At 31.8% G+C, this 24,805-nt stretch overlaps 2 protein-coding genes and 1 pseudogene across 2 annotated transcripts; all 3 read right to left on the bottom strand.

Moving 5' to 3' along the window:
• Positions 1–6,871: 6,871 nt before the first annotated feature.
• On the bottom strand, positions 6,872–10,321 carry LOC114398372. Its single transcript, XM_028360559.1, has 4 exons — positions 9,896–10,321; positions 8,508–8,561; positions 7,578–7,637; positions 6,872–7,216 (listed from the first exon to the last, which is right to left on the bottom strand). The coding sequence occupies exons 1-4, from the start codon at positions 10,199–10,201 to the stop codon at positions 7,088–7,090; spliced, it is 549 nt and encodes a 182-aa protein (XP_028216360.1). The 5' UTR covers positions 10,202–10,321; the 3' UTR covers positions 6,872–7,087.
• A 1,308-nt stretch (positions 10,322–11,629) lies between these two features.
• On the bottom strand, positions 11,630–16,763 carry LOC114398241 (annotated as a pseudogene).
• A 4,221-nt stretch (positions 16,764–20,984) lies between these two features.
• On the bottom strand, positions 20,985–24,507 carry LOC114398025 (xyloglucan glycosyltransferase 4-like). Its single transcript, XM_028360136.1, has 4 exons — positions 23,569–24,507; positions 22,965–23,273; positions 22,259–22,663; positions 20,985–21,861 (listed from the first exon to the last, which is right to left on the bottom strand). The coding sequence occupies exons 1-4, from the start codon at positions 24,199–24,201 to the stop codon at positions 21,226–21,228; spliced, it is 1,983 nt and encodes a 660-aa protein (XP_028215937.1). The 5' UTR covers positions 24,202–24,507; the 3' UTR covers positions 20,985–21,225.
• Positions 24,508–24,805: the final 298 nt, after the last annotated feature.

Genomic DNA, 24,805 nt, shown 5'->3' with positions numbered 1-24,805 from the left:
AAATATAAAATAAATATGGTGTAATTAGGTGTATTGATCAATAATGTTTTTATTTCTTCAAGTAGTGCTCTAATCATTACAAAGTATCTATACTCTGAAATAAAGTATTCTGCCGAAAGTTAGGAGAATAACGCTCCAGCCATATAGATTATGAAAGTGAATTTTATTTTTTTTAATAAAATATTATATATGTTGGTAACTGATAATCGGTAATTATCATATAATTTAAATAACCGTGAAGTAATTTAAAAGAAAAAGAAAACAGCTAGCTGTATTATTTTTAATAATTTAATTTCCGTCTAATCTTAAATTATAAATCAACTAGAATTTATATTATGCATAAATTGCTTGGTAATGTTATTATTATAAATTTTGGAAATAAATTAACATTAACATGAACTTCATTTTAATACTTATTATCTTGATTCTGATTAACATTAACATAAACATATAAATTTAATTAAAAATAATACAAGAGTTTTCCAACATAAACACAATACAATAGTTATTGTATTTTAATTCTGCCCATGCTATTATTACGGACAAGTTGGAAACTTGAAGTGCAAGACACGTTACTTGACATGGGTTGACACATTTCTCTTATATAATGCCTACCTTTTCGGTAAAAAGAACAATACGCTCTTCCCTTCACATGAGGAGACATCAAGAATTAATTGTTTCGTCAATGAAGCATTGCCATTTGTTTCTTATTTTAGACTAAGTTAGGGATTACTGTAAGCATCGCCAACAAAGTACATTGCACAATTTGATGATTTACCCATTCAATGACTTAAGAGTCCTTTCGTTCCTGTGAATAATTTTAGATGCATGTAACATTTTCATTTATTCATATGGTAACAATAAAAAAAATGATATTTTTGAAACAGAAGTATTATAGAGAGAGGAAAAAAAATTAAATGAACTACAAGTCAAATAAATATGTGTTTTTTCTTGCGGATCAACTTGATCCGCATGAAGCACACGGATCAATCTTTTCTTCCTGCAGATCAACGTGATCCACAAGTTCAACACAACATAAACACAATTTACGGATCATCTACCCTTTTTGCGGATCACCTAGGTCCTAACTTGTCTCTACTGTGGATGACCTAAATACTTAAGCAATCACCAATGGAAGCAACAATGGAAGCAATAACAAACAACAAAAGGGACATAGACCTTACCTCGATGAAGGACAAAAGAGCAGCACCTCGCGGGAGAAGAAGCGCACTCAAAGGAAGGAGAAGCAACAGCTTGCACGGAAGAAGAACAACCACCTCGCACTGGAGAAGCAAAGGGGCTCGCGGAAGAATGAGGAAGGAGGAAGAAAGGGTCGTCAGCGAAAGAAAGAAACGAAGAGACTCGAGGAAGAAAGGAGAAGAAGAAAAGCTCATAGAATAGGAAAGAAGAAAAGCTTTTTTTAAAAAAATAATAAGGATATTTATGACTTTTCATAATAAATATTGGGTGCACCTTGTAACACTCTTATTCATATGATATATATCATTGTAAACAATAAAAAAAATGATATTTTTGAAATAGAAGTATTATAGAGAGAAAGAAAAAAATTAAATGAACTAGGAGTCAAACAAATATGTGCCTTTCATACATATCTATCACTAGATACGGTAGTTGTCAAACTCAAACAGGTTACTCGATATTGACATGTGATATCGTGTGCAATGTCCAACAGCCTCAATGAGAATGGTCGACATGTCTTTGGGGTCAGATTTAGGGATAATAGTAAAATCGACCCATGTCTGTTTTGGTTATATCATATTTTTTTCAACTAGATCTGAGTGGTGGAGTTATTAATTACAACACTCTAAATAAAACAAGAATGCATGCTGGACCTCTTTATTAATGCACTCTTTCCATTATATTGGAAGAAGAATTCGTTATTTAGCTACACACTACAATAATGTATATATTAATAGAAATAATATATAAATATGATAAGCTTTTACACTAACAAAATGGTTGATTAATATGATAAGTTTATTAATTATCTAATAACAAATGGTTGTATTATTTGAAAGTTTTTTTATATAATAATCACTTTAAATATTATATACAAATTATTTTTAATTGATTAATAATGTAAACATATTTTGAGAATTACAATTAATTTGGTGGTAAAAGAAGAAGGATGAAAAAAATGTCCTGGGTTCAATTTTCTCAATCAGCTAACAAAAAAATAATAATTAATAACTAATATTTATGGATAAAAAAATATAAGTATATTTTTATTGGAAGTACATATTTATTAAATTCTAATAAAAAAAAAGTGAATATTATATAATCATTAAATTTGTCCTTGTTAATATATTTTTTATGTAATAAAAAATATTTTCAAATATCAACATTATAAACCTATGCTAACAGCTTAACTTATCAATAATATATTGCTAGTTATATTTAAAGAAGATGAGTAATGCTATATGTCATTTTAAATGAGTTAAAAATATGACGTATTTTTAATTAATATAATGTTAAATACACCCTACATATTCATTTTGAATAAATATTTACTTTAGACAATGGCATATACGTTAGATAATGGCACAATACAAATTTCAAACACCCATAGTGAAAATGAATCAGGATGGCAAAATAATTAGAACTAAATAGGCTTTTTTTGTATGTGTGTATTCATTAAAAATATTTTTTGGTCAACAGTTAAAGATTATTAACTTTCAAAACAAAGAGATTAAAAACAAATATAACTTTTCTTAATAATTTTTTAAATACAAATATCAAATAATGTTTGACATATTTGTACACATGCGCAATTGCAATCATTTTTTTAATATAAAATCATCAATATATAGTATGTACAGTGTGATTCAATAAAATTTGATCATTCATCCTCAAAATAAAAAGATAAAAAAAAAATTGATCATTCTTTTTTCCTCTCCCACCAAGAAAAACCACCACCATCCAAATCTTGGATTGTTACTATAATTATACATGAGTCAAATTATCAAATTAATAGTGCGATATCATTCTAAGCAAGAACTTGAGAACAAAAAGCGTTTACTTTCATAAAATTTAAAGTGTTTCATTAATATTTAAAATATCAAATTATATTTAGCACTATTATACAAAACGTGCTCGATCAAATCATTTTAATGTGTTTATAGTTAGAACATGAGGAAAACAAATTCAAGTATACAACTAGATTATAATTGTTTTACAAACCCAATGGCCAATATATATCTCTTTCTTTCTTCCTAATCCGAATCCTAATATGCCTCGTTTCCAACATTGTTTGGCATGTCGACAAGGTTACCATAGGATTCCCAAGGTTATGATGAAAAAATATTATTATTATTATTATTCTTAACAGTGTACTGCATCTATATTCAATAACATAACACATGTCCATAATAAAAATGAAGGTATTTTTTTTTTCTTTTTTCAGTAAGTCCTTATTGAAAGACCCATTGCCAACCTAGCATAGCAAGACCATTCCATGATGGGACGAGACAACTGCATTACCAAATCCTGACTTTTTATTGTTTGGGTCATCATCCCCTCTGGGGTATATAGTCATGATGATAATATTTTTTTAAAGAATTATTATTATTCACATGGTTGATCAAACAAATATTCGTCTAATTCAAAGCGTTTTTTTTATGATAGTTTATTTATTTAAAGAAAATAAGTTTTTAGAAGTATGAGAAAAATGTGTACCATGCACTTTTGTTCCACCATGCATTGGGCTAGGGGAGGTGCCCTTCAACTATCATAATGGAAATAAGTACATGTTTAAATAACCGTTACATTTCTTTTTAAATTATCATAAGATTAAAAAGATATAAAGATTTTAAAAAAAAATAATTCGTTCAATACCCAAAATTACATTGAAAGTGTTAATTAAAATATACACTTAGAGTGCTAGCAGTACTACACATTTACACTTACAAGACGATGCAAAGTGCAAATAAATGGTATATATGTTAGTTGTTTAGTTTTAGAACAAACATATGCTACAATTAATTCATGCATGCATTCATTCATTTTTAGGGTAGCATGTAACTCGATCATGTTCAAACAGCTTAAATGAAAACAATAAAAAATCGAGGGTCGATATAAAAAGTTTGCATGATAAAATATTTTTGGTTCTTCTAAATATTTAAAAGTTTATTTTTAGTCTCTCTATAAATATTTATTTATTGATTGATCTTCTAATTTTGAAATATCCATTTTTATTTTAAGTATTATTTAAATCATTTGCACCTTTTTTTTTAAAATACTACGTACCTAAAACACTTTTTTTTACTGCATTTAAAATAAATAAAACTCTTTTATAATAAAAAGTGACAGCATTTTAAATTTAGAGAGACGAAAAATAAATATTTTTAAAATAGAAAGACTAAACAATTTTTTTTAAGAGAAATCAAAAATTAATTTTTAAAATTTGAAGGAACAAAAATATTTTACCTGAATTTCCAAGTTTGCACCAGCTCAACTCTTGCTGTAGCTCTGATGTTCTCATGTACATGTACAACGGGTCCATGATCCAAAGCAAGCATGCAGACACAATATTTTATTTTGTATAAAGTTTGTTGACATGACAAAAAAAGTGGGTGACCCCAATTAGTTGACAAGTCAATCTTTAGGACATGTTGAGCACAAATTGGTATTCATCAAAGTCAAACTCCAACCATAATTTATCTGTTGTTTTTTAACATGTATAATAAGTGGGTTCTTACATATTATTAATTTTTTACATTTTACAATTTAAATAACTCTTTTTCCAACCTATCCACTTACTAAATGATCTTACAAATACAACATTCTTACATTTTAGTAAATTATTTTTATTAGTTTTTTTATATTATTGTTTATAATTTAACCAACAAATAAATTAAAAGATAGTAAGAAGTGAGCTCAAATAAACATTTGCTGCTAGAAGAGTGCTTAATTGATACACACAAATTCCAATGAAAAGTCTTACTCTATGGAGTATTTATCATCGTGGTTTAATAAGCAAAAATAATGCAAGCACTTTCGTTGGAGGTGGTGACCTACCGTTATTTTTACTCCTTGTTTTAATAATGTTTTTTTTTTCTTATTACTCTTTTTTTTATTTCTCTTTCCTTATACTACTAAAATTTATTATGAGACTGAAGTAAAATTATCATTAACATTCTTCACTATCAGTCACGCATATATAAATATTAGAAAAAGTATTAATAATACATTTTTTATCATATTTATTTAATATATCTTAATTATTAGTTTTTTTAATTAAAAAAAGCATAAGAGTCATTGAACTACGTACGTGCAAAAACTACGTATAATTTTTTAATCATTTATAATTAGTTTTAACTAGTAATAGAAAATTAAAAATAAATTACTATTATGTTATTGGGTGAACACTTATGATTCTTTGTATTATGACTCTTTGTCTCTCTTTATAACTTTTGTAATTTAAAAGTTACTAATCTTTCTATAAATATATGTAAAGTAAAACGTAGAATTATTAATTACAGATATATTTTTTTTTTCTACTTGTTTCACAATTCTATAATAAATTTAGTCTAACATAACCAAAAATTCGAGAAAACCATTAAATTAGCGTCTAAATTATCATTATAACTCACTTCAGTTTTTAAAATTAAGAAATTAAAGAAAAACTTGATCCTTTACACTATCAACTATTAGTCATTTTAGTCCTTTAGCGTTAGGCACTTAGGCTATCTCCAACAAAGGTGTTTGAGTCACTTGTGCTTGATAGTCTATACACTATAGCATAGATTTTTTCTTCTATCGTGAATAAGACATAAACGTGGGTTTCTACTGAATGAAAACATGAAGAGAAGATGAGATGCAAAAGAAGAAACAGAGAACAATGGAAAGATTAGAACATGTACTTTCGTTCACAATGAATCATATTTGAGACACCGTACTATACTAAATATTAACAACTCTATTAGAAAAGATTAGAACATTTGTGTGCCCATTGACCTCTCTAACATCTATTTTATATGCAAGGAGATTATATGCTAACTTTGATTATTGGTTTAAGGATTTAATAGTGATTTATTAATGTTTGATGAATATACGGACCCCGGGTTCCAGGGGGTATGTGAACCTAATATTCACCTTTCTCTTTCCCTACATATTTTCCCTCCAATATAAGCTTTTCTGCTCAATTCGTTTCGTTTTTGATAATTTTCCGGGGTTTGATTTCTATTTGGCGATGCTTATGATTTTAAATTGTTTGTCCATCTGAACTGGCTTGAGATTAAAATTTAGGTGTTTTAATTACATGCTGATTGCAGTTGATTATTGTATGAATTTATAAATAATTTTTCTCGGGTGCATGGCAAAGAATACCCTTTGCAACTAAATCTTGACTCTTCCCTTCCATTATTTGTCTATATACTTTATGTTAGCACTGTTTGTTTCTAACCGAACTATGATTTGAATTTTTTTCAATATATTTTCTCACATCTGATACTTTTTAACTTGATTTGTGGATAATATGATAAACGATCTTATTTAGAATAAGTTCTAATACTATCTTAGAATATAAATTTAAACTTAATTTAACTCCAAAAGTTAACTCATGATAAGGATTGTCAACCACTTATATATTTTATCTTCACATTATCTTTAATGTTGGATTTTGATTTTTTTTCAATATTCCGTAATATCCTTTTCAGTATATTCTTAGTTTAGTTGGATAATCTTTAGTCTGTCCTTTTCAGTTTTCACAGATGATACGCGGTGATTCATACAAGATACTTTTCCTCCCTCTTGCAAAGAATGTTTGGCAAAATTATCTTCTGAATCTTACAAGTCTATATGTAATGTAGTCATCCATGGTCCTAATCTCACATTTGTATCAATTGAAGACTTTCATCATCAAATAATCTTTCATTTTTTTCAAGAAATAATAACAATAATGATAACAAAAACAACAATAATAATAATAATAACCAATATCCTCAGTCAGCCCTATACAAACCAAAATGATTGTTCGAGGCTCTAGTCAGGAATGTGTGAAAGGCATGTTCTTTAAAAAAAAAAATGTACTCCCTCAAACTATTGTTATAACACCAGCACATTTAGTCTAGGCAACTGCAACTTCTTCATCCTCAAAACTCAGATTTAATGTCTGTAGTTTAAAGCCTGAACCTTGTATGGTTTCTAAAAGACCAGAAGCCACTCCTGTAGCTTGGACTGTTGTCTGCTTCTTCAACTGAATAAGAACACAAAAAGTCATTAATGATATTGTAAGTAAAATTAAATTCATTGGATAATGTTTACCTAATAGATAGCCACATCCCTCATATATAAAAATTCAAGGGCAAGGTATTAGATTTTATAAGTTTTATATTGATTAGGGATATAATGTGTTTCAACAATTCAATTATGCAATAACTATTAAGAGACGTTCTTAAAGATTTCAATTCCATTAGGGTGCCAACCTACAAGCAAAATAGTTTAACTCATGTCGAGCAATCATCCAAATCAAGAGTTTAGAGTTCATCATTTAAAAATTAAAACAATTATGCTTTTTTTTTGTCAATGGCAATTGTATTAAAGTACTTGAACTATACCTCTAAAATTGCAAGTCCCTCGGCAAGCTGAAACTTCAAATCAGTAACACCATCTGTCTCCTATAAAAACATATATAATGAAACAATTATAACCAAGTATTAAGGACAAGAAGAAAATTTCCCCAAGACAATGACAATATGGCAAAAGAACAACAAAAGAAAACAATCAAAGAAGTGACCAACAATTGCAGAAATAGAATTATAAGCTTTTTATTTGTAAAACCTTCATGCAGGGCATATAAATAAGAGGCATGCCCATTATTACATTAAACTATCGTTGTGGCTAGAAACATACTGCCCCTTACATCACCTCCATTGAGAAAGCGGTATTTGGTATTTTGGTTGCATGACAAGTTTACTTTCTGGAAGACCAAAATAATGGGACATATTTACAATAATGACCATGTTTTTCTTACACTTATACCCAATCTTTTGGACGAGAGGCTACTACAAGCTATGCTCAAACATAAAAATGAGTTCCGAGTCTCACAGCTAAACCGTATGTGATGAGATTTGCCCTCTTCCATCACCATCCTTTGATCATCTTTCCCCATTCAAAAAACTAGGTTGACCATGGTTTCGCAAATATAGTACGAATTGTCTTATTTTAAATTACATTTGAATCTAAGATGTACAATACTGGGTCTAAATAAACATCACTAACATTACTCTTAGCCTCCTACATCATCATCCAGTAAAAGGAAACCAGCCAACAACAACCACTCATGTCTTTTTCAGAGGAATAATTTTAAAATGAGGACCTAAATCAAAAGTATCATTGCTGTTATGTTCATAAAGGAACTCAGAACGAAATAACATGAGTGAAAATATGAAGACACACAACGCCATGAAAAAGGTATATTTGCATCAAATTTATATTCACATTGAACCAATTGAACAAAAACAAGATTAGAAAGTTCATAGAGATACCTCTAAAGCTTTGGTTAAAGCTGGAATAGCTGTTTCACTCACGGTTCCCTCTGCCTTAAAATGTGCAAAAGTAGACAGTTAGTCTCAAGAAAAGTGATACAGTTACAAACAGAAAGGTATCTACCTGAAGATCCAATTACAAAATTTTTTTAGGGGAAAAAACAATTCTACAAGTCTAGAAACTACGACTCAGCCGGGTTATCTAATGAACCATCTGTTTTAGGTTAAGACAGCTACAACGCCGATTAGTGGGACTGTGTGAGCAATAGTTTAGACCTTAGCCCATTGGCCCATGATGGGAGGGCACTAGGGTTAGTTTATTGAATAAACCCTTAATTTACCCTTTAAATGATATAATGTCAAACATATCTGAGCAGCTCTAATGCAGGTGTTTCTGTTAGTTCTTAAAGTTAAGCAACTTGAAAATATCATTGGAGCAAATGAATTCTTATAGAAATTGCTTATATGATCAACTACAACCAAGGTTGTTTAACCCTTACAAAACAAATTTTCAAGTCAAAACAAGGGTTCTTGAGTGAATGGAGACATAAAATGAAACCCACTAAAAATAAGTTAAGGATTCTACGATTGAAAGAAAATTAGAGTGTTCTTAAATCTTATTGACAACAAGGAATCCAATAAAAGAGAGTTAATAACCCAAATTGAATTCTTGCCTTTGAGATGCTTTTAAACCTTGAAACATGAAAATTACACTGGTGCTATATCTTAACACGACGATGCTACATCTTTCATTGATTAATTTGGTCATTTACATGCTATAATTTTTAGGCATTAGCCTGGTTATTTATTCTAACATAGTGCATGTTTGGTTTCAAGTTAGAAATGATGTGTGCATGTTCCAATGTAAATTCAACAAATAAAAGCAAAAATGAAAACAAAAGCAAGGGTCTTGATCCTTTGGCAAAAGTACTTTTGCCTCAAATGTAATTTTGCACCTGAGAACCAAACAAAAGCAAGGGTCCTTATTTGGCCTGGTCCCATTAGGATTTTCAAAGGCACACAACTTGTCCTATCCTAATTTCATGCAATCGATATATAATTTAGGACCCCCAATTGCAGGAAAAGGCACAAATTGATTCACTGAGTTAAAAAAAAAAAACAAAATTTATGACGGGTAGTTCTTCAAAGTTAATGAAAAGTCGAATTTAAAGCCACATTGATAAAAAAAACACAATAGTTATATGCAAGGTTCCTGCTCTAAAAATTTAACACGGGCATTGCAAATTGCAAAAAGCACACACTAATCTAGTAATTGATGACCAAGGGTCTAGCTCAGTTGGTTGAACATAGTGTATGAGTTGTTGTAAACTTGCTGGTACCTGTGTTCGATTCATACGGATAAAAAGAAAAACTAGTAATTGTTGTACCTGAAAGAACATGGTGAGAGTATCTGATGGGGAAACGGGAACCACAACGGGTGGTGCTTCGGAGGTTGATGGTTGTTCAGACTCATCCACAGCGGTGAGTTCTTGCTGGGTCTCTTCTTCCACTGCCTTTACCACGCGCTTCATCTTCTGAAGAAGAACTGTTTGTGCCTTCAAAGATGAAATGCGAGAGCGCAAAGGGAAGCTGCAAAAGGCAAAGAAGGGAGAAGATGAAGAAGAAGAAGAAGAAAAGGAAGAAGAAGAGGGGCGAGCAGAGTGCAGAGACAAAGGTGAGAATAGTGTGGCCATGTTTTTTTTCTTTTTCAAACACAGTTTCAAGTGAAGAGAAGAAGTTTCAGCTCTGTTCTTGATTTCCCACACGCTATCTAATCTTTCTATCCATACAGGAAAAGAACATCGTTGTATACTCTCACAAACAAATTCGTAATTTCCCATGTTGTCCATAAAACTGCCACTTAACTTATAACCTTTTTTTTTTCTATTCTCAATTTCTCATACCCCAATTTCTTTTGGATTTTTTTTATAAAAAATCTCGAGAGAAATAAATTTTCATTGCATAATCTATTGGGTGCATGTTTAGAAATTCAATACAAAGTGCAAAAGTTATTCTGAAAAAAGGAATCAAGATCCTTATTTTTACTTTTATTTGTTAAGAGTTAAACCCCTTTTAATGTATGTGAAACATATAAGTAAACAGTTTGTATTTATTCTACATACTTGATAAAAAAACACATTTTCTTTTAGGTATAGTACATAATAAAAACTTGTTTTTGTCGAAGGTATTTTTGTATAAAAAAACTAAAAAAGTTGGAGTGAGAATAGAGAAAAAGAGAGTGAGAATAACACCATTGAATAATTAAAAAATGAGTTAATATATATATAAAAAGAATAAACAAGTGTGAAACTAAAGATGGAACCAAAATTATAATTTTTTTCTAAAATCTATAGACTAAATTCACAAAGAAAAAAGTTGATGAAAAAAATCACATAAGAAATTAAACAGAGCCAAACTTAAAATTTATCCTTAAAAAATTAGAAACCACTTTTTTTCTTTTTCTAATCCTCCATCGATAGAGAAGTTTATTAGATAGTTTTAAACTGTCAAGTGTCATAATCTTAAATAATCTCTTATTTAAATTTTCAATTTATAAAGAAAAATTAATAACATCTAATTATGTGTCATGTAAAGATTAATTGGAATTATAATAGTTCTAATTTACCTAATAATTTCTCTTAATACTAATAAGACTCCCCATGCAAGGGAACAAAACCAAGAGAAAATGTTAGTTAGCAACATTTCCTCTCCTCTCCTTCCCTCCAAAATAATGCGCCAAATAAGGTAATAAAAATAAAGGGAACTGAGAAAGCTTCTAACTGCTCACAAAGCCTCTTTCCAAATGAAAAACCTCTCTAGTCTCAAACAAGACTTCGATCAAATAGAATGGATGAAAAAGTTTATCGTTCAATAATAATGAATTAAAAACTAGCACGAATGACAATCAAGCATCGCCATACAATAGAAGAATTGCCAAATTTCTTCATATGTCATCCTTTTTTTTTATAGAAAAAGTGAATTTTTATTTGTAGTTATTAATCACGAATAATTTTTAATTGAAAGGAATTTTCATTTTGGGATCATGACACGAAGCAACATCACTCATGTTAGTTACTAATGATAGCAACAGTTACTACAGTCATGTTACTAGTTAAAGCAAGTGAATGAGGACAAATAATACTAAGATTCAGAAACAAGCATGTTTACTTACATGTCATAGCACTTTTGAGTCTTAAAGCTAATATGCTTACATGCCATAGCACATTGACTAACAGAATTGCCAACAGTTCTTTTATCAGTAGCATGCAGTGTCCCCAAGTCCCAATCCCAACTTATTAGGCACTGCCCTATACAAAAAAAAAAAAGGTCATGTACAGCTAAAATGCACCCGAATTTTCACCAGCTGAAAGCAAGGCACAAGCATACAGAAGTGGAGCATTAAAGCAACTGACAATCTTCTTGAACTTCACCAGCTGCAAAAGTTTAGGAACCAATAAAATTTCTTTTCCACTTCCAAAACCGGACACGAAAATAACATTTGTAGACAGATAAGAGGTTAAAGGTTTAGGCTATTTTAATACAAAAAATTTGAGAACAGAAACAGAATCAAGTCAACTTAGTACATTTGTGATTATAATGAAAACATAACAATTAGTAAAACATCTAGGGAACTCAGAAGGGCCTCATGTCTAACCTCTGAGATTTATGGCCAGGTTTGCTTGAGCATCAGCTTCAGAGTTGTATTCCTAAAACATCAACAAAAAGTATGTCATTTGTAAGCAGATTGCCATACAGTGAGGTAAAATGTGACTAATATAGTGAGAACTGCATGCAGATCTTCGTATAAGTAGGATGCCTGGTGCCAGTGACCAAATATAATTATACACATAACAAACTAATAGGAATCATATACATTGGTAACGTCAAGCATAAATTAGTATAAAATCTAGCAACTATGGATCAGTTTGGATAAACATCTCAAACAGTACTTATTAGAGGAAAAAATATAAAGAAACAAAGTAAAATGAATTAAAACTTTTCCCATTAGTTAAAATTAACTTATATGTCCTCAACTTCTTAAAAGCTCTCTCATTTCACTTTTCCATAGATTGAGATGAAAAATTGGTTTTAACTTGTGGGAAAAATTTGATTCATTTTAGCTCCCCGTTCCCTTTTATTTTCATCTCTTATTAGTTTTTCTTCTCTTTTGTAGGCAGGCATGTGAACTAAAAACCATGAGAAACAGTATGAATTGGAAGAGTTGTCCATGGCCTCTTCATCTTTTGTTTATCACTCAAGAGTTGTCCACTTTATCATTACCAACAAAATGGAGAAGCCATTATTTTCTGACTTTTGAGTAAATATTAAATATAGAGCAAATGACAAAGTGGTACCCTAGGAATATGACTGATCTTGAATGACAAAAACTTATCCTTCAGCTCCTTGGCCTCACCACACAAGGTACCCATATTCTGGTTTTTTATTTTCCATAAACCCTGAATCTGTTGCAAAAGCAATCATATAAGATGGTAAACTGGTCACAAAATGCATAAAAGCTGAAGAGTAATTGTTGGTAAATCTCAACTCAACTTAATACTATCTGACCATTAGGAAGGATATGAATTAATGAATCAAAGAACCTTTCTTTTGGGGCAGGGGAGGTGCTTATGTTGTGCATAAAGTGGGAACTATATTGTTACTTCAAATTTCAAGTATCCATGTAATTTTTTTTTCTAAATTACAGCATGTTTTCTTTTTATCACCATCCAGATGATATTTAAGTAAAAAAAAAAAAAAAACACAGATTAAGAGGTAGGGAAAAGGGGGGCAGGGAATTGAAAAGTACTAAAAATGCAAAGTTTAAAAATATAACAAACCTGATTGCAGACAAGCAGAGAGTCTCCTTGGACAACAATGTGCTTATATCCTTTCTTTAAGGGCATGTTTCAATCCTAGTATTAAACTTCGATACTTAGCAACATTATTTGTTTGAATGCCCACTCCTTCACGCAACCGATAGACCTAAGAAACCTATTAGTTAGCTACATTCTGTAAGAAAATATACTTAACAACATGAATTGTTGCAGACAGGAAACACCTTGCTCCCATCACGCAGCATAGCTCCTGCACCAGCTGGTCCAGGATTTCCTTTGGACGCACCATCAAAATGAAGGTTACACGAAAGCTGCAAATAGAGATGTAAGATTTTGTTGTTGTTGTATTATTAAAAGATAAAGTACAACAAGTATTCCAACTAGGAAGAGAGGCCATCATAGAATCATATGCAATAAAACCTAACATTTCACTCAATTTAAAGGCTCTCATATAATATGCACATATGCTGCTACCACATCTCAAAGATAGAAGGTCAAAGGATTTTTTAGTTGACAATTAATTCATTGATTAGTCAAAATATTTAGAACAAATGAGTCCGATTAAATCTCATCCTAGACAGATAAATAGCACACTAGAGTGTCAATTAAGACATCTATTTTAACTGTTGCATTGACTTAATGGTCCCAACGGCAACTTTATTATACCTTGCTGGCACATCCACCAGCATTCAGCTACAATAATTGTTACTTCCACACACGCATGTTAGAATAATATGCTAGAAATTTTAGAGTTGCATCAACGATAAATTAACAATCAACTAAATTTTCACAAAGTAGCCCTTAAGATATGGATCATTTATGAATGCCTCAAAAGATATTAAATAAAACAGCCAAAAGTATATAGTAGATTTCAATCTTATGACTTCCAGATCTTATACATTTATTATCACTTGCAGATAAGTTACAAAAAAAGAAAATTAGGCAATTGACATGGAATTGGGGCATTCACCAACTACACAAAACATTATCATGGGAAGTGTAAATTATGTGGCCAGTTGTTAAATATATTATATAATCAGTACAGGCACATACACAATTATGATGTAGAGTGTATATGCCAATATTAGCAATTAGAAATGCAAAACATAATCAAACCAGCTTACAGAATCACATACAACAGACTAGAATCAATGCAAAACAAAATCACAAACAACAGAAAGCCTGCCCTGCCACAAAATAGGGCACTGATTGCTACAGGTGGACCTCAGCAATAACCAATTTAACTTTCCCATCTGAAAAATAACTGACATAATAGGGCTCCAAATAGGTGTGCAATGAATCAAACAAACTTCATATTAGTTTGAAACTAGAATCATTAATTAGCTTGATGAATTTGGTTCAAGAACTAAATGAATTAAACTTGAGCTGAAAATTAAGCTTATTAATTAAATGAACTGAACTTCAGCCAAATATTATTCAATTAATTTGGTTCATGACTTACTACACACACACATAAATCTTTTTAAATATATAAAAGTATAAGTACATTTGATAATATAAATTATCTAGAGTAAAACCCCATTCTAGTCCTTAATAGTTAATACTGTAAGCATTGGTTAAGTTAGTACCTGACTTCACAAAAAGTAATTTCATTTTATTTTACATTGTCATTTTTGCACAAAAAAAAATACTGAAGTAAATACAAGTTTTATAAGAACTTGAGCTTGCAAACTCATGAACTGAACCAAATAGTCGTTGAATTTAAATCAAGCCCAACTTGAGTAAAAAATTGGTACTTATAAACCTCAAATTGAATTTGAATCAAACCAACTCTTATAGAGTTCAGCCAAGCTGAGTCAAGTCAAACTTTACTCAACTCATTTTCAGCCCAAGCTCCAAATATGTGCTTCACACAAATCATAGCATTTCTTCAGTAATACAAGTGTAATTTCTTGCTTGAGGATATGTCAACGTCGATAACTTACACGAGTGTCAAACTGAATGGCTCCATGCAAGTTCCTTGATGAGGAACTCACATTGAAAGCTCTTCCTCCAGATGAATATGGATCCTGCAAGAAAATTCATCTCCTCTTGAGTTCAGACTTTTTTCAATTACAAGAGACACAAATGACATAAGCTTAAAAAGCCTTAAACCCAACCCCAGGGTTACAAAAGAGAAAATTTGTTTAATTGGATATTTGGTACTGCAATGTAGTTTGGTTTATCTCACCATGTGTTTATTCTAACCACACGTTTGGAAAAACAAGCAAAATGTTTCAAACAGGAAATGACCTTAAACATGATTCTAGCATAAACAACTCACATTTAGCTTTTATTTTGATATGAAAATTTAATACAAAATACTAAATTTTATGAAAAACTTGATTTTGAAATAGAAGTTTACAAACATAACTTAGTTCACTTCAAAACCAACTTTAATCAAAATTAATTTTGCAAAATCAAGATCATCTAAATTCAACAAAAGCTCCCCCAACATGTTATTAGAAATTATGATAATTACAGACGAGCCTCAATGCATTACAAATTTACAATCCGCAGGTGAGACAAGGTACTCTTCAGTCTTCGGAGGTAAAGAATACCCTTTGTAAATACTTACAGGGTCACTAGATACCTGCATGGAACATGCAAACACCCTCAACTAACAATACCCCCAACTTCTATTGCAACCAAAACAACAAGGAAAGAATGATGGTTTGAATAAATCAAAAACCAACCCCAAAATTTTATTGCATGAGTTACCATTGTCCTACATCCACTTTCTCTTCCATCACATTTTCACCTCATTTTTTTCTTTCTATTTCTCTTCATTACACATCATATCATTTATGATTTATCAATAACTTTTTCTCGGTTGATTTTTTCTCTCTATCACTCTCTTCCTTTCACTCATACATCCCAAAAATGGGGTGTACCTTCAACATTTTCAATACATATTTAGTGGTAAAGAAATAATTTTTCAGGTTTAATGAAGCACGCAGAGGCTTAGAAGTTCAACATCAGAAAGTATCACTACCCAAATGCAGAAATGACCAAAGACAAAAACTTTACACTATGAAAGAACACAACAAGGTTGAAAGAAGACATACAAAAGATGCAAGGGAAGGTTGGATGTCACTGAAGGACTTGTAGATGCCAACAACATCCCCTTTCCTTACAACGTAGAAAGCGTCTTTCTCCTCAGCCATTGCAATAACACTGGAAAATCACATTCACAAAGGTATGATCTGGGTTTATAAAAACAACAACAAAAATCATGGTAACAAATAACCCAAAATTTGAAGTTACACGTTGTACAGTAAACAAACCCACCTCTAGAATCACTTTCTCTTTTGTGATACTACGAAAGAAGAACCAGCTTTTGAGTTTTGAAAAAAGTAACGGTTTCGAGTTCGTGAAATTGATGTGAAGAAGTCATGTTGAGTGACAGCGACAAAGAAAGCATGTCAAAATTGCAAAGACTAACAATGTAATACTGTATTGTCATGTCATGCGTAGTATAGCGTAGGTGTTGCTAGCAACACATAAGAGAAAGGCCCAATTGTACACGAAGGCCCATTTTAGTGTTAAATCCTAGTGGGCTAAGCCCACATCAAACAAGATCTTAAGCCCAAGTTTTTTATTCTATACTTTTGGTCTGTGTTTATATTTTTGTATTGATGAATTTGATTTTCAAATTTTAGAAGTCACGAGGATTTTTTTTTTCTTTAAGAATTTATTATATTTTTTTAAGTTATGAAATACTAAATCTACATTTTTTTCAAAGCTTAAGGATCATGTTCATTCATATAAAAATATAAGAATTTGACTATATTTAACTGAAAGTATAAAGATTAAATTTTTTTTTTATTATTTTCTCTCATTTTTTTGGGGTTTTGGGAAGGACGAGTAGTAAGATTAAAAACAAAAACACTGAATATTTATTTATCTTTCTAAAACATGCAACTTGATGATTACTTTTATGACGATGAAAAAATTATCTCATGGTTTCAATGTTCATTTATGGTAAATAATTTTTGCATTTTTTAATTATTGAAAACATAATTTTTCACAATCGATATTAAAAAATATTTTTTCTATGATATGATCATACATAGTTAAACAGAATGATGAGAAAAGAAAATAAAACTAAGGTGAAAAAGAAGTTTAACCATCAAAGCCCTTTCTTTCAATTCCCGTTAACATGGATTCCTCCAAGAGATGTTTATAATAACAAAAGATGAATCGAGACAGATTTATTTCAATTCCCTTTCTTTAAATTATTTATTATTTATTTGGGTTCAAACTGAATCAAATTATATAACATATTAGATAGAATCCAATAAATTCAATTTTTAACATAATATATAATTATTAATATTATGTATGATTAAATATTAAATTAAATAAATATAAAAAGTATAACTTTTAACTTATAAATGAAAGTATTATATTCATTTTGAAGAACTATACAAGAATTATAAAAAATTTAGACATATCTTTTAATTAAGGGTGTTTATGAGTTAGGTTGGTTCAAGTTTTGGGGAAAATGAAATTCAAATGGATTGATTTTAATTGGTTTAGTTTGGTTTGGATTTTAGATTTTCTTTCCTAACTCGAATCAAATCAAATCAATTTTGAATGGGTTGGTTCGGTTCGGATCATAAGATATTAAGTAAAAGAAATAATAAAAAAATTGTTTAGAAAAAATATAAAATAATAGTTTTATCTCAAAATTAACAAATTATCATGTGACATACATCAAATTAATCAAATCCGTCATAAGGAGATCCAGATGTTAAAGTTATACTATCAACACTAACTAAGTGCATATATGAAGGAGGTAAGCTCGACGGCATCAAAAATTGTCATGCGTGTACAATGCCCTTTTAGGCTTATCTAACAAATGAAAACAAAAGTATCAAAGTAAGTCTCTATAAGTGTATGTGATAGATACAAAACACAAATGGGACACACAAAACGATGTAATAATTTCAACATTTAAAAATAATAAAAATAATAATACATATTTGATTTGGTTCAGGTTGGTTCAAATTTAAAAATTCTCGATTTAATATCCAAACCTATTGTCGTCGATTTTAATTTGTTTGGTTCAAGTTGGATTCAAACTATAAAAAAATTCAAACCAATTTAATTGAGTTGATTGAGACCTATAAACATTCTACTTTTAATTAAAAAAGTTCTATACAAAAGTTGCAAGCAAATGAATCGTTAACTTTCTTTTTTTAGTAAAGGAGACAGTTATAATAAGAAGTTTGGAATTTGATGGACATAATGCTTTTGTTATGCCAAAATTTTCATTTGAAAAATATTATTTTGGCTCAAATTTTCTAATATTTTTTTACAACTTGAATATATATATTACATCACTCATCTTATTTTACACTCCTTTCTCTTTTCTTTCCATTTCTCTTCTCTCATTATTAAGATTTGTTGTGAGAAAATATTGTGAAAATACATAGTTTTACTCTTTCGAGTTTGATATATATGTTTCAAACTAATGACAGTAAGTTGGGTATATTATAATTTTTTTTCTCCTTATTATGGAAATTCTCTTCTCAGCTTTTTTCCCCCTCTTTTCTGAATCAAAAGACAAGTAATACAGGGTTGTCATATTATTAATAGAGTAGGGGTTACTCATTTCACAATCTATTCTGAAAGACAATAGATACAGTTATGTTCCAACAATATTCTCTCAATCCTAAAGCTTTACATAAGTGACAACAACAACAACAACAACAACAACAACGCCTTATCCCACTAGGTGGGGTCGGCTACATGGATCAACTTCCGTCATAATGTTCTATCAAGTACCATACTTCTATCCAAATCATTAAGTTCGAGATCCTTTTTTATAACCTCTCTTATAGTCTTTTTGGGTCTTCCTCTGCCTCGAATTGTTTGTCTTCTCTCCATCTGGTCTACTCTCCTCACTACAGAGTTTACCGGTCTTCTCTCTACATGCCCAAACCACCTAAGTCTATTTTCCACCATCTTCTCTACAATAGGCGCTACTCCAACCCTCTCTCTAATAGCTTCGTTTCTAATTTTATCCTGTCGAGTCTTACCACACATCCACCGCAACATCCTCATCTCCGCTACACCTACTTTATTCTCATGTTGGCTCTTGACCGCCCAACATTCTGTTCCGTACAAAATCGCCGGTCTTACCGCAGTCCGATAAAACTTTCCCTTTAGCTTGATCGGTACCTTTGCATCACATAACACCCCCGATGCTTTTCTCCATTTCATCCATCCTGCTTGAATGCGATGATTCACATCCCCTTCAATTTCCCCATCATCCTGTATTACAGACTCAAGATATTTAAACCGTGTGACTTGAGGGATAATATGGTCTCCTATTTTCACCTCTGAGTTAGAAACCCTCCTTCTTTTGTTGAACTTACATTCCATATACTCCGATTTGCTTCTGCTTAGGCGAAAGCCATGTGTTTCTAGAGCTCGTCTCCAAGTTTCCAACCTCTCATTCAACTCCTCCCTCGACTCTCCAAGGAGGACTATGTCATCTGCAAAAAGCATGCATCTCGGCGCTATCTCTTGGATTTGTTCCGTGAGGACATCCAGAATTAAGGTAAAAAGGTAGGGGCTAAGGGTTGACCCTTGATGCAAACCAATTGTGATGGGAAAATCGTCTGACTCTCCACCCTGTGTCCTAACACTAGTCGATACCCTATCATACATATCTTGGATAGCTCGAATATATGCAACCCTAACCCCTTTCTTCTCTAGAGCTTTCCACAAAATCTCTCTAGGCACTCTATCATACGCTTTCTCCAAGTCAATAAAAATCAAGTGCAAGTCTTGTTGGGCCATGCGATATTGCTCCATCACCCGCCGTAATAAATAAATCGCTTCCATGGTCGACCTTCCCGGCATGAAACCAAATTGATTCTCAGTAACTTGAGTCTCCTTTCTTAATCTCCGTTCGATCACTCTTTCCCATAATTTCATGGTATGACTCATGAGCTTGATTCCCCTATAATTTGCACAATTTTGTATATCCCCCTGGTTCTTATAGATTGGCACTAACGTGCTTCTCCTCCATTCCTCCGACATGCGTTTTGACCTCATAATTTCGTTAAAGAGTTCGGTGAGCCACTCAAGACCTCTATCTCCAAGAGTTTTCCACACTTCAATAGGTATGTTATCTGGCCCCACCGCCTTACCGTTACTCATTCTTTTCAACGCTTCCTTTACTTCCTGTTTCTGAATCCGACAATAGTACTTATAGTTCCGGTCCTCTTCTCTTGTGTCTAGACTGCTAGAGTCATATCCATATCCATCATTAAATAAGTTGTGGAAATACGCCTTCCACCTTTCCTTGATATCTTTTTCATGCACTAAGACTTTGCCTTCTTCATCCTTAACACACTTTACTTGATCCAAATCTCTAGTCTTCCTCTCTCTACCCTTAGCAAGCCTATATATAGATCTTTCTCCGTCCCTGGTTCCTAGAGCTTGGTATAGTCCGTCAAAAGCTTGGGCTCTTGCCTCACTCACCGCCTTTTTGGTTTCATTTCTAGCTATCTTATACTTATCCCAAGTTTCAGAATTTCTACACCTAGACCACTCCTTGCATAAGTGAAAATCCACAAAAAAAAAGGCAATAAATCATCACTCCCTGACAAAGTCTACACAAAAATGGGAAAAGAAATTAAAAAAATTGCATTTGTTTTTGTCCATGATCCTCAATGCTTATTATTATCATTATTTTTTATATTTTATGATGGGACAATCAACTTTAATCTATATATTTCATTGTCTTGCCAGCTGCTATGTAATCTTACGATTGTATCTTAATGAACTTCAACTAAAATCTGGACTCAACCAAAAGTATTGGTGTCAAAAACAAGTAAAACAATTTCCAATCCTTATTAGTTATTTCAGCTCACTTGCTCACCAATCAAGTCCAGACCCATTATGAGAAATGACAATCCTTGGAAGAGCAAAAAATAGAAGTGAACACCATGTGCTGACAAAAGACTTCTTGCAGATGCTGTGAGCAAAAGAAGTGCAAGTGCTAGCTCCTTCCTATAGAGCATGTTTCTTTTTTTCTTTGAAGGTACTTCTGATTGCTTAAGTTTGCCTAATAACTCCAAGCCAGACTCTGAGTGTCTTCTTAGAATCTTTTCTTCATTTGAAGACTTTGACTCTCTCTCAGCCAAGGCCAACAAATCTGACTCTGAGGATCTCCCTGTCTTCTTTGTCACTACCCACTCATAAGCACTTCCTAGCTGAAACAATCCAGAAATCATGGCATTGAATTTTGTGACTGACATGGTGTTCTCAAACAGAAGATAAGGAACTAGGAAAGGGATAGATTTTGGGGATGGAAGGATGTTTAGGAAAGACATGATGATGGGGACATAACATATCACCCAAAGGGGTAGTTCAGACTCGGGTATGAACATGGTCAAGGGTAGTATGATGCAAAACAGGGTGAAGGAGTAGAAGGGGAGTATAAGTTTCCTCAATAGGAAGAACAAAAATATCAAATTCGTCTTCTTCCAGACTGATATCTGCATAGGATAAAAGCAAATAAGAATTCAGAAAACTATACATTTAATAATACAAAGACTGGGTAAGTAGTGTATGCGTTTTGATAGTATGATAAGTTTGAAAGACTTCTATCATAATTATCTTAAAAGCGCAAACCATAATTTATGATTGATTGACCATGTAAAATTTTTACATTGACTGTGCATAGAAATTAAACTTGATTGAGTAAATAGTAAATACTAAATAGTGTATGCACTTATAGTGTAAATGGTTTTTACATTGTTATCCAATCACATAGTTATATGGTAAGTTTATTGACTTTTACAATAACTATCTTAAAAGTCATACCAACAATGATTTTCTGATTGGTTGAGAGTAAAAGTGCATAGAAATTTAACCCAAAAAAATTAATAATACCTTGGAAGTTAGTATAGCAGGAAGGCATAGCCTGAAAAGCTGCATTGGACCAGAGTGCCAACGATGTTGTTGTTTCTTATAAGCTTCATAAGACTCTGGTAATTCACACAGAACTTTGACATCATTAAGGAAGATAAACTTCCATCCATTCAAGTGAGCTCTAACTGCTATGTCCATGTCCTCAACTGTGGTCCTCTCCAACCACCCTCCTGATTCCTCCAAAGCCTTTATCCTCCAAACACCAGCTGTTCCATTGAATCCAAAGAAATTTAGAAAGTAGCCATTAACTTGTTGTTCCACCTCAAAATGAAAGCACAAATTGATGTTCTGGAGCCTTGTGAGTAGATTCTCATCCTTGTTCACAAAGGACCATCTAGCCTGGACCAGCCCCAAATCAGGTTTTCCCTGTAAAGAAAAGTCCATAAATTCTTCAATTATTTGTTTTTGACTTTAGACCATGCATAGAAGACATGTCCCTTGTCCTTATCTGGCATATAGTATTAGTAAAGGTCTTGTTAATCAGTGTCCTTAGGATATTGGTTAAAAAATTAAAAGGAGAAAGTATTTATTATGAAAATCATAAGAGAGCATAAAAAAATCATGAGCAGTGTAATTTTACACATCCCAATAATTTTTTTCTCCTTTTAATTCCTTAACCAATGTCCTAAGAGAGTTAGCATTTGCCTATATTAGTAATAGTACCTACCTTGAAATGGGGAATGGTTAGTTTGAGGAAATCAGGATTGGGCTGGAAATCTGCATCTAATATTGCCACAAATTCATAGTCCTTGACATAGTCACATGACATTGCTGACTTAAGATTCCCAGCTTTATACCCAGTTCTAATCAATCTGTGCCTGTACACAATGTTCACCCCTTTCTCTTTCCATGAGGCCACCTCTTCTTTGATGAGCAGCTGTAAATTCCCATCATCCGAATCATCTAGCACTTGAATCAATATTCTGTCTTTTGGCCAATCAAGTTGAGCAGCAGCACCAATTGATTGTGAATAAACCTTCATTACATCAAGAAAAAAAAAAAATTCAGCTTCATTGGTAAAATTGGAAAATCATTAGTCTAAACTAGCCTGCCACTAGTACCAATCATAAGACTATTCTAATTCATAAATTAGGCTAGGACATAATCATAATCATAATCTTAGGAGATATAAGATTGGCTCAGTGGTTGGAGAATGGTGAAGCCAACTCCTCCAAGTGACATTTCTAACAAAACTAACATTTGTCAATGAAAAAAATCATAATCATAATCTTAATCATAGTTATGGCAAGTTGCAATATTGATTCTGTTACCTCTCTCTCATTGCACATGGGAATCTGAACAAGGACCATTGGGAAGTTTGAAGGGTCCTCAACATCACATGCATCTGCCTCAAAGGTTGGCTTCAACTTCTTGTACTTGATCCAGAAGCATCCAAGGCAGAGAACAAGGCGATCCAAGGACTGAATCAAGAAGAGGACAATGCAGAACTTTGAAACCATCAAGACTAATGGAGCAACGTAGTCTTCCCTGAAGGAGAGCCAAGCCACATAGCACCATTGCAGCAGACCCTGAACCTCCCAAGGCTGAATCATGTTGTGCAAGTTCCATTTGTTGAAATGAGCAATGATCTCTATGGCCAAGCCTCCAATTGAGAGAGCAAGAAAGATTTTGATGAACCTGTACAACTTTCCTCTACTCTTAGGGCCCTCATCGCTCATGTCAGCCAATGAAACGCGCTTCTTGACCAAAGCAAAAGTGGCTTTGAGACAATTGGTCAACCATGACAAACATGTCAGAACTCTGTGGAGTTTAAGGAGAAGAAACCAAGTAAACTGCTTGCGGCTTGTGGCTTTCTGCTTCTCTGGAAACATGGGAGAATCCGAATCATGAACTTGTAACAAGGTGAAGTCGTTGTTGTTAGACTTCTCAGTATTTGGTGCCATTACTCTCTTTCTCTCTCTATTCTTTGTTTTTCCTAGGAACTCAAGTTCTCGGGAAAGAAAAGAAGAAGAAGATTTTGAGAAGAGGATCAATGCTCACCAATGACAATTGAAGCTAATCAGATAGTTTTCCTCGACATCATGAGTGTATCAAAAAGAAGAAACAAAAAACTCAAAAAGGGTCATTCCCATAAAAAAGTTTTTTCCTGTGTGGTTGGTTTTCAAATCTGAATTTAAGCAAATCTCAGATATTCTGATGCAATTATGAATTTAGAGTTTTTAGCACTCTATTTAGAGAAAGAGAAAGAGAGAGTCACTTTGACATGTTTAAGCCTGGTATTAATAGTGTTGAGGGACATCTCCAGTGAGAATTTCTTGAATTTTTTAAATTATTTTCTTGATTCTTATAATATGAGTCATGTAATTATAAGAAATTTATATATAATTTTATTTTAATAATAAAAATCTTTAAAAAAAAACTTATATTTTGTACTTTTATTTAATTATAATTTAATTATGATGTTATTATGTGTCAAATAAATATTATTTTTATTGTTAAAAAATATTTTCTTACAAAATATATAAATTTTATTTTAAAGAAATTCTC

The sequence above is a fragment of the Glycine soja genome, chromosome 19 (genome assembly GCF_004193775.1).
Source record: "Glycine soja cultivar W05 chromosome 19, ASM419377v2, whole genome shotgun sequence".
Lineage (NCBI taxonomy): Eukaryota > Viridiplantae > Streptophyta > Magnoliopsida > Fabales > Fabaceae > Glycine > Glycine soja.
Note: the sequence above shows the minus strand (reverse complement) of the source record. Positions and strands in the feature narration are given on the sequence as shown.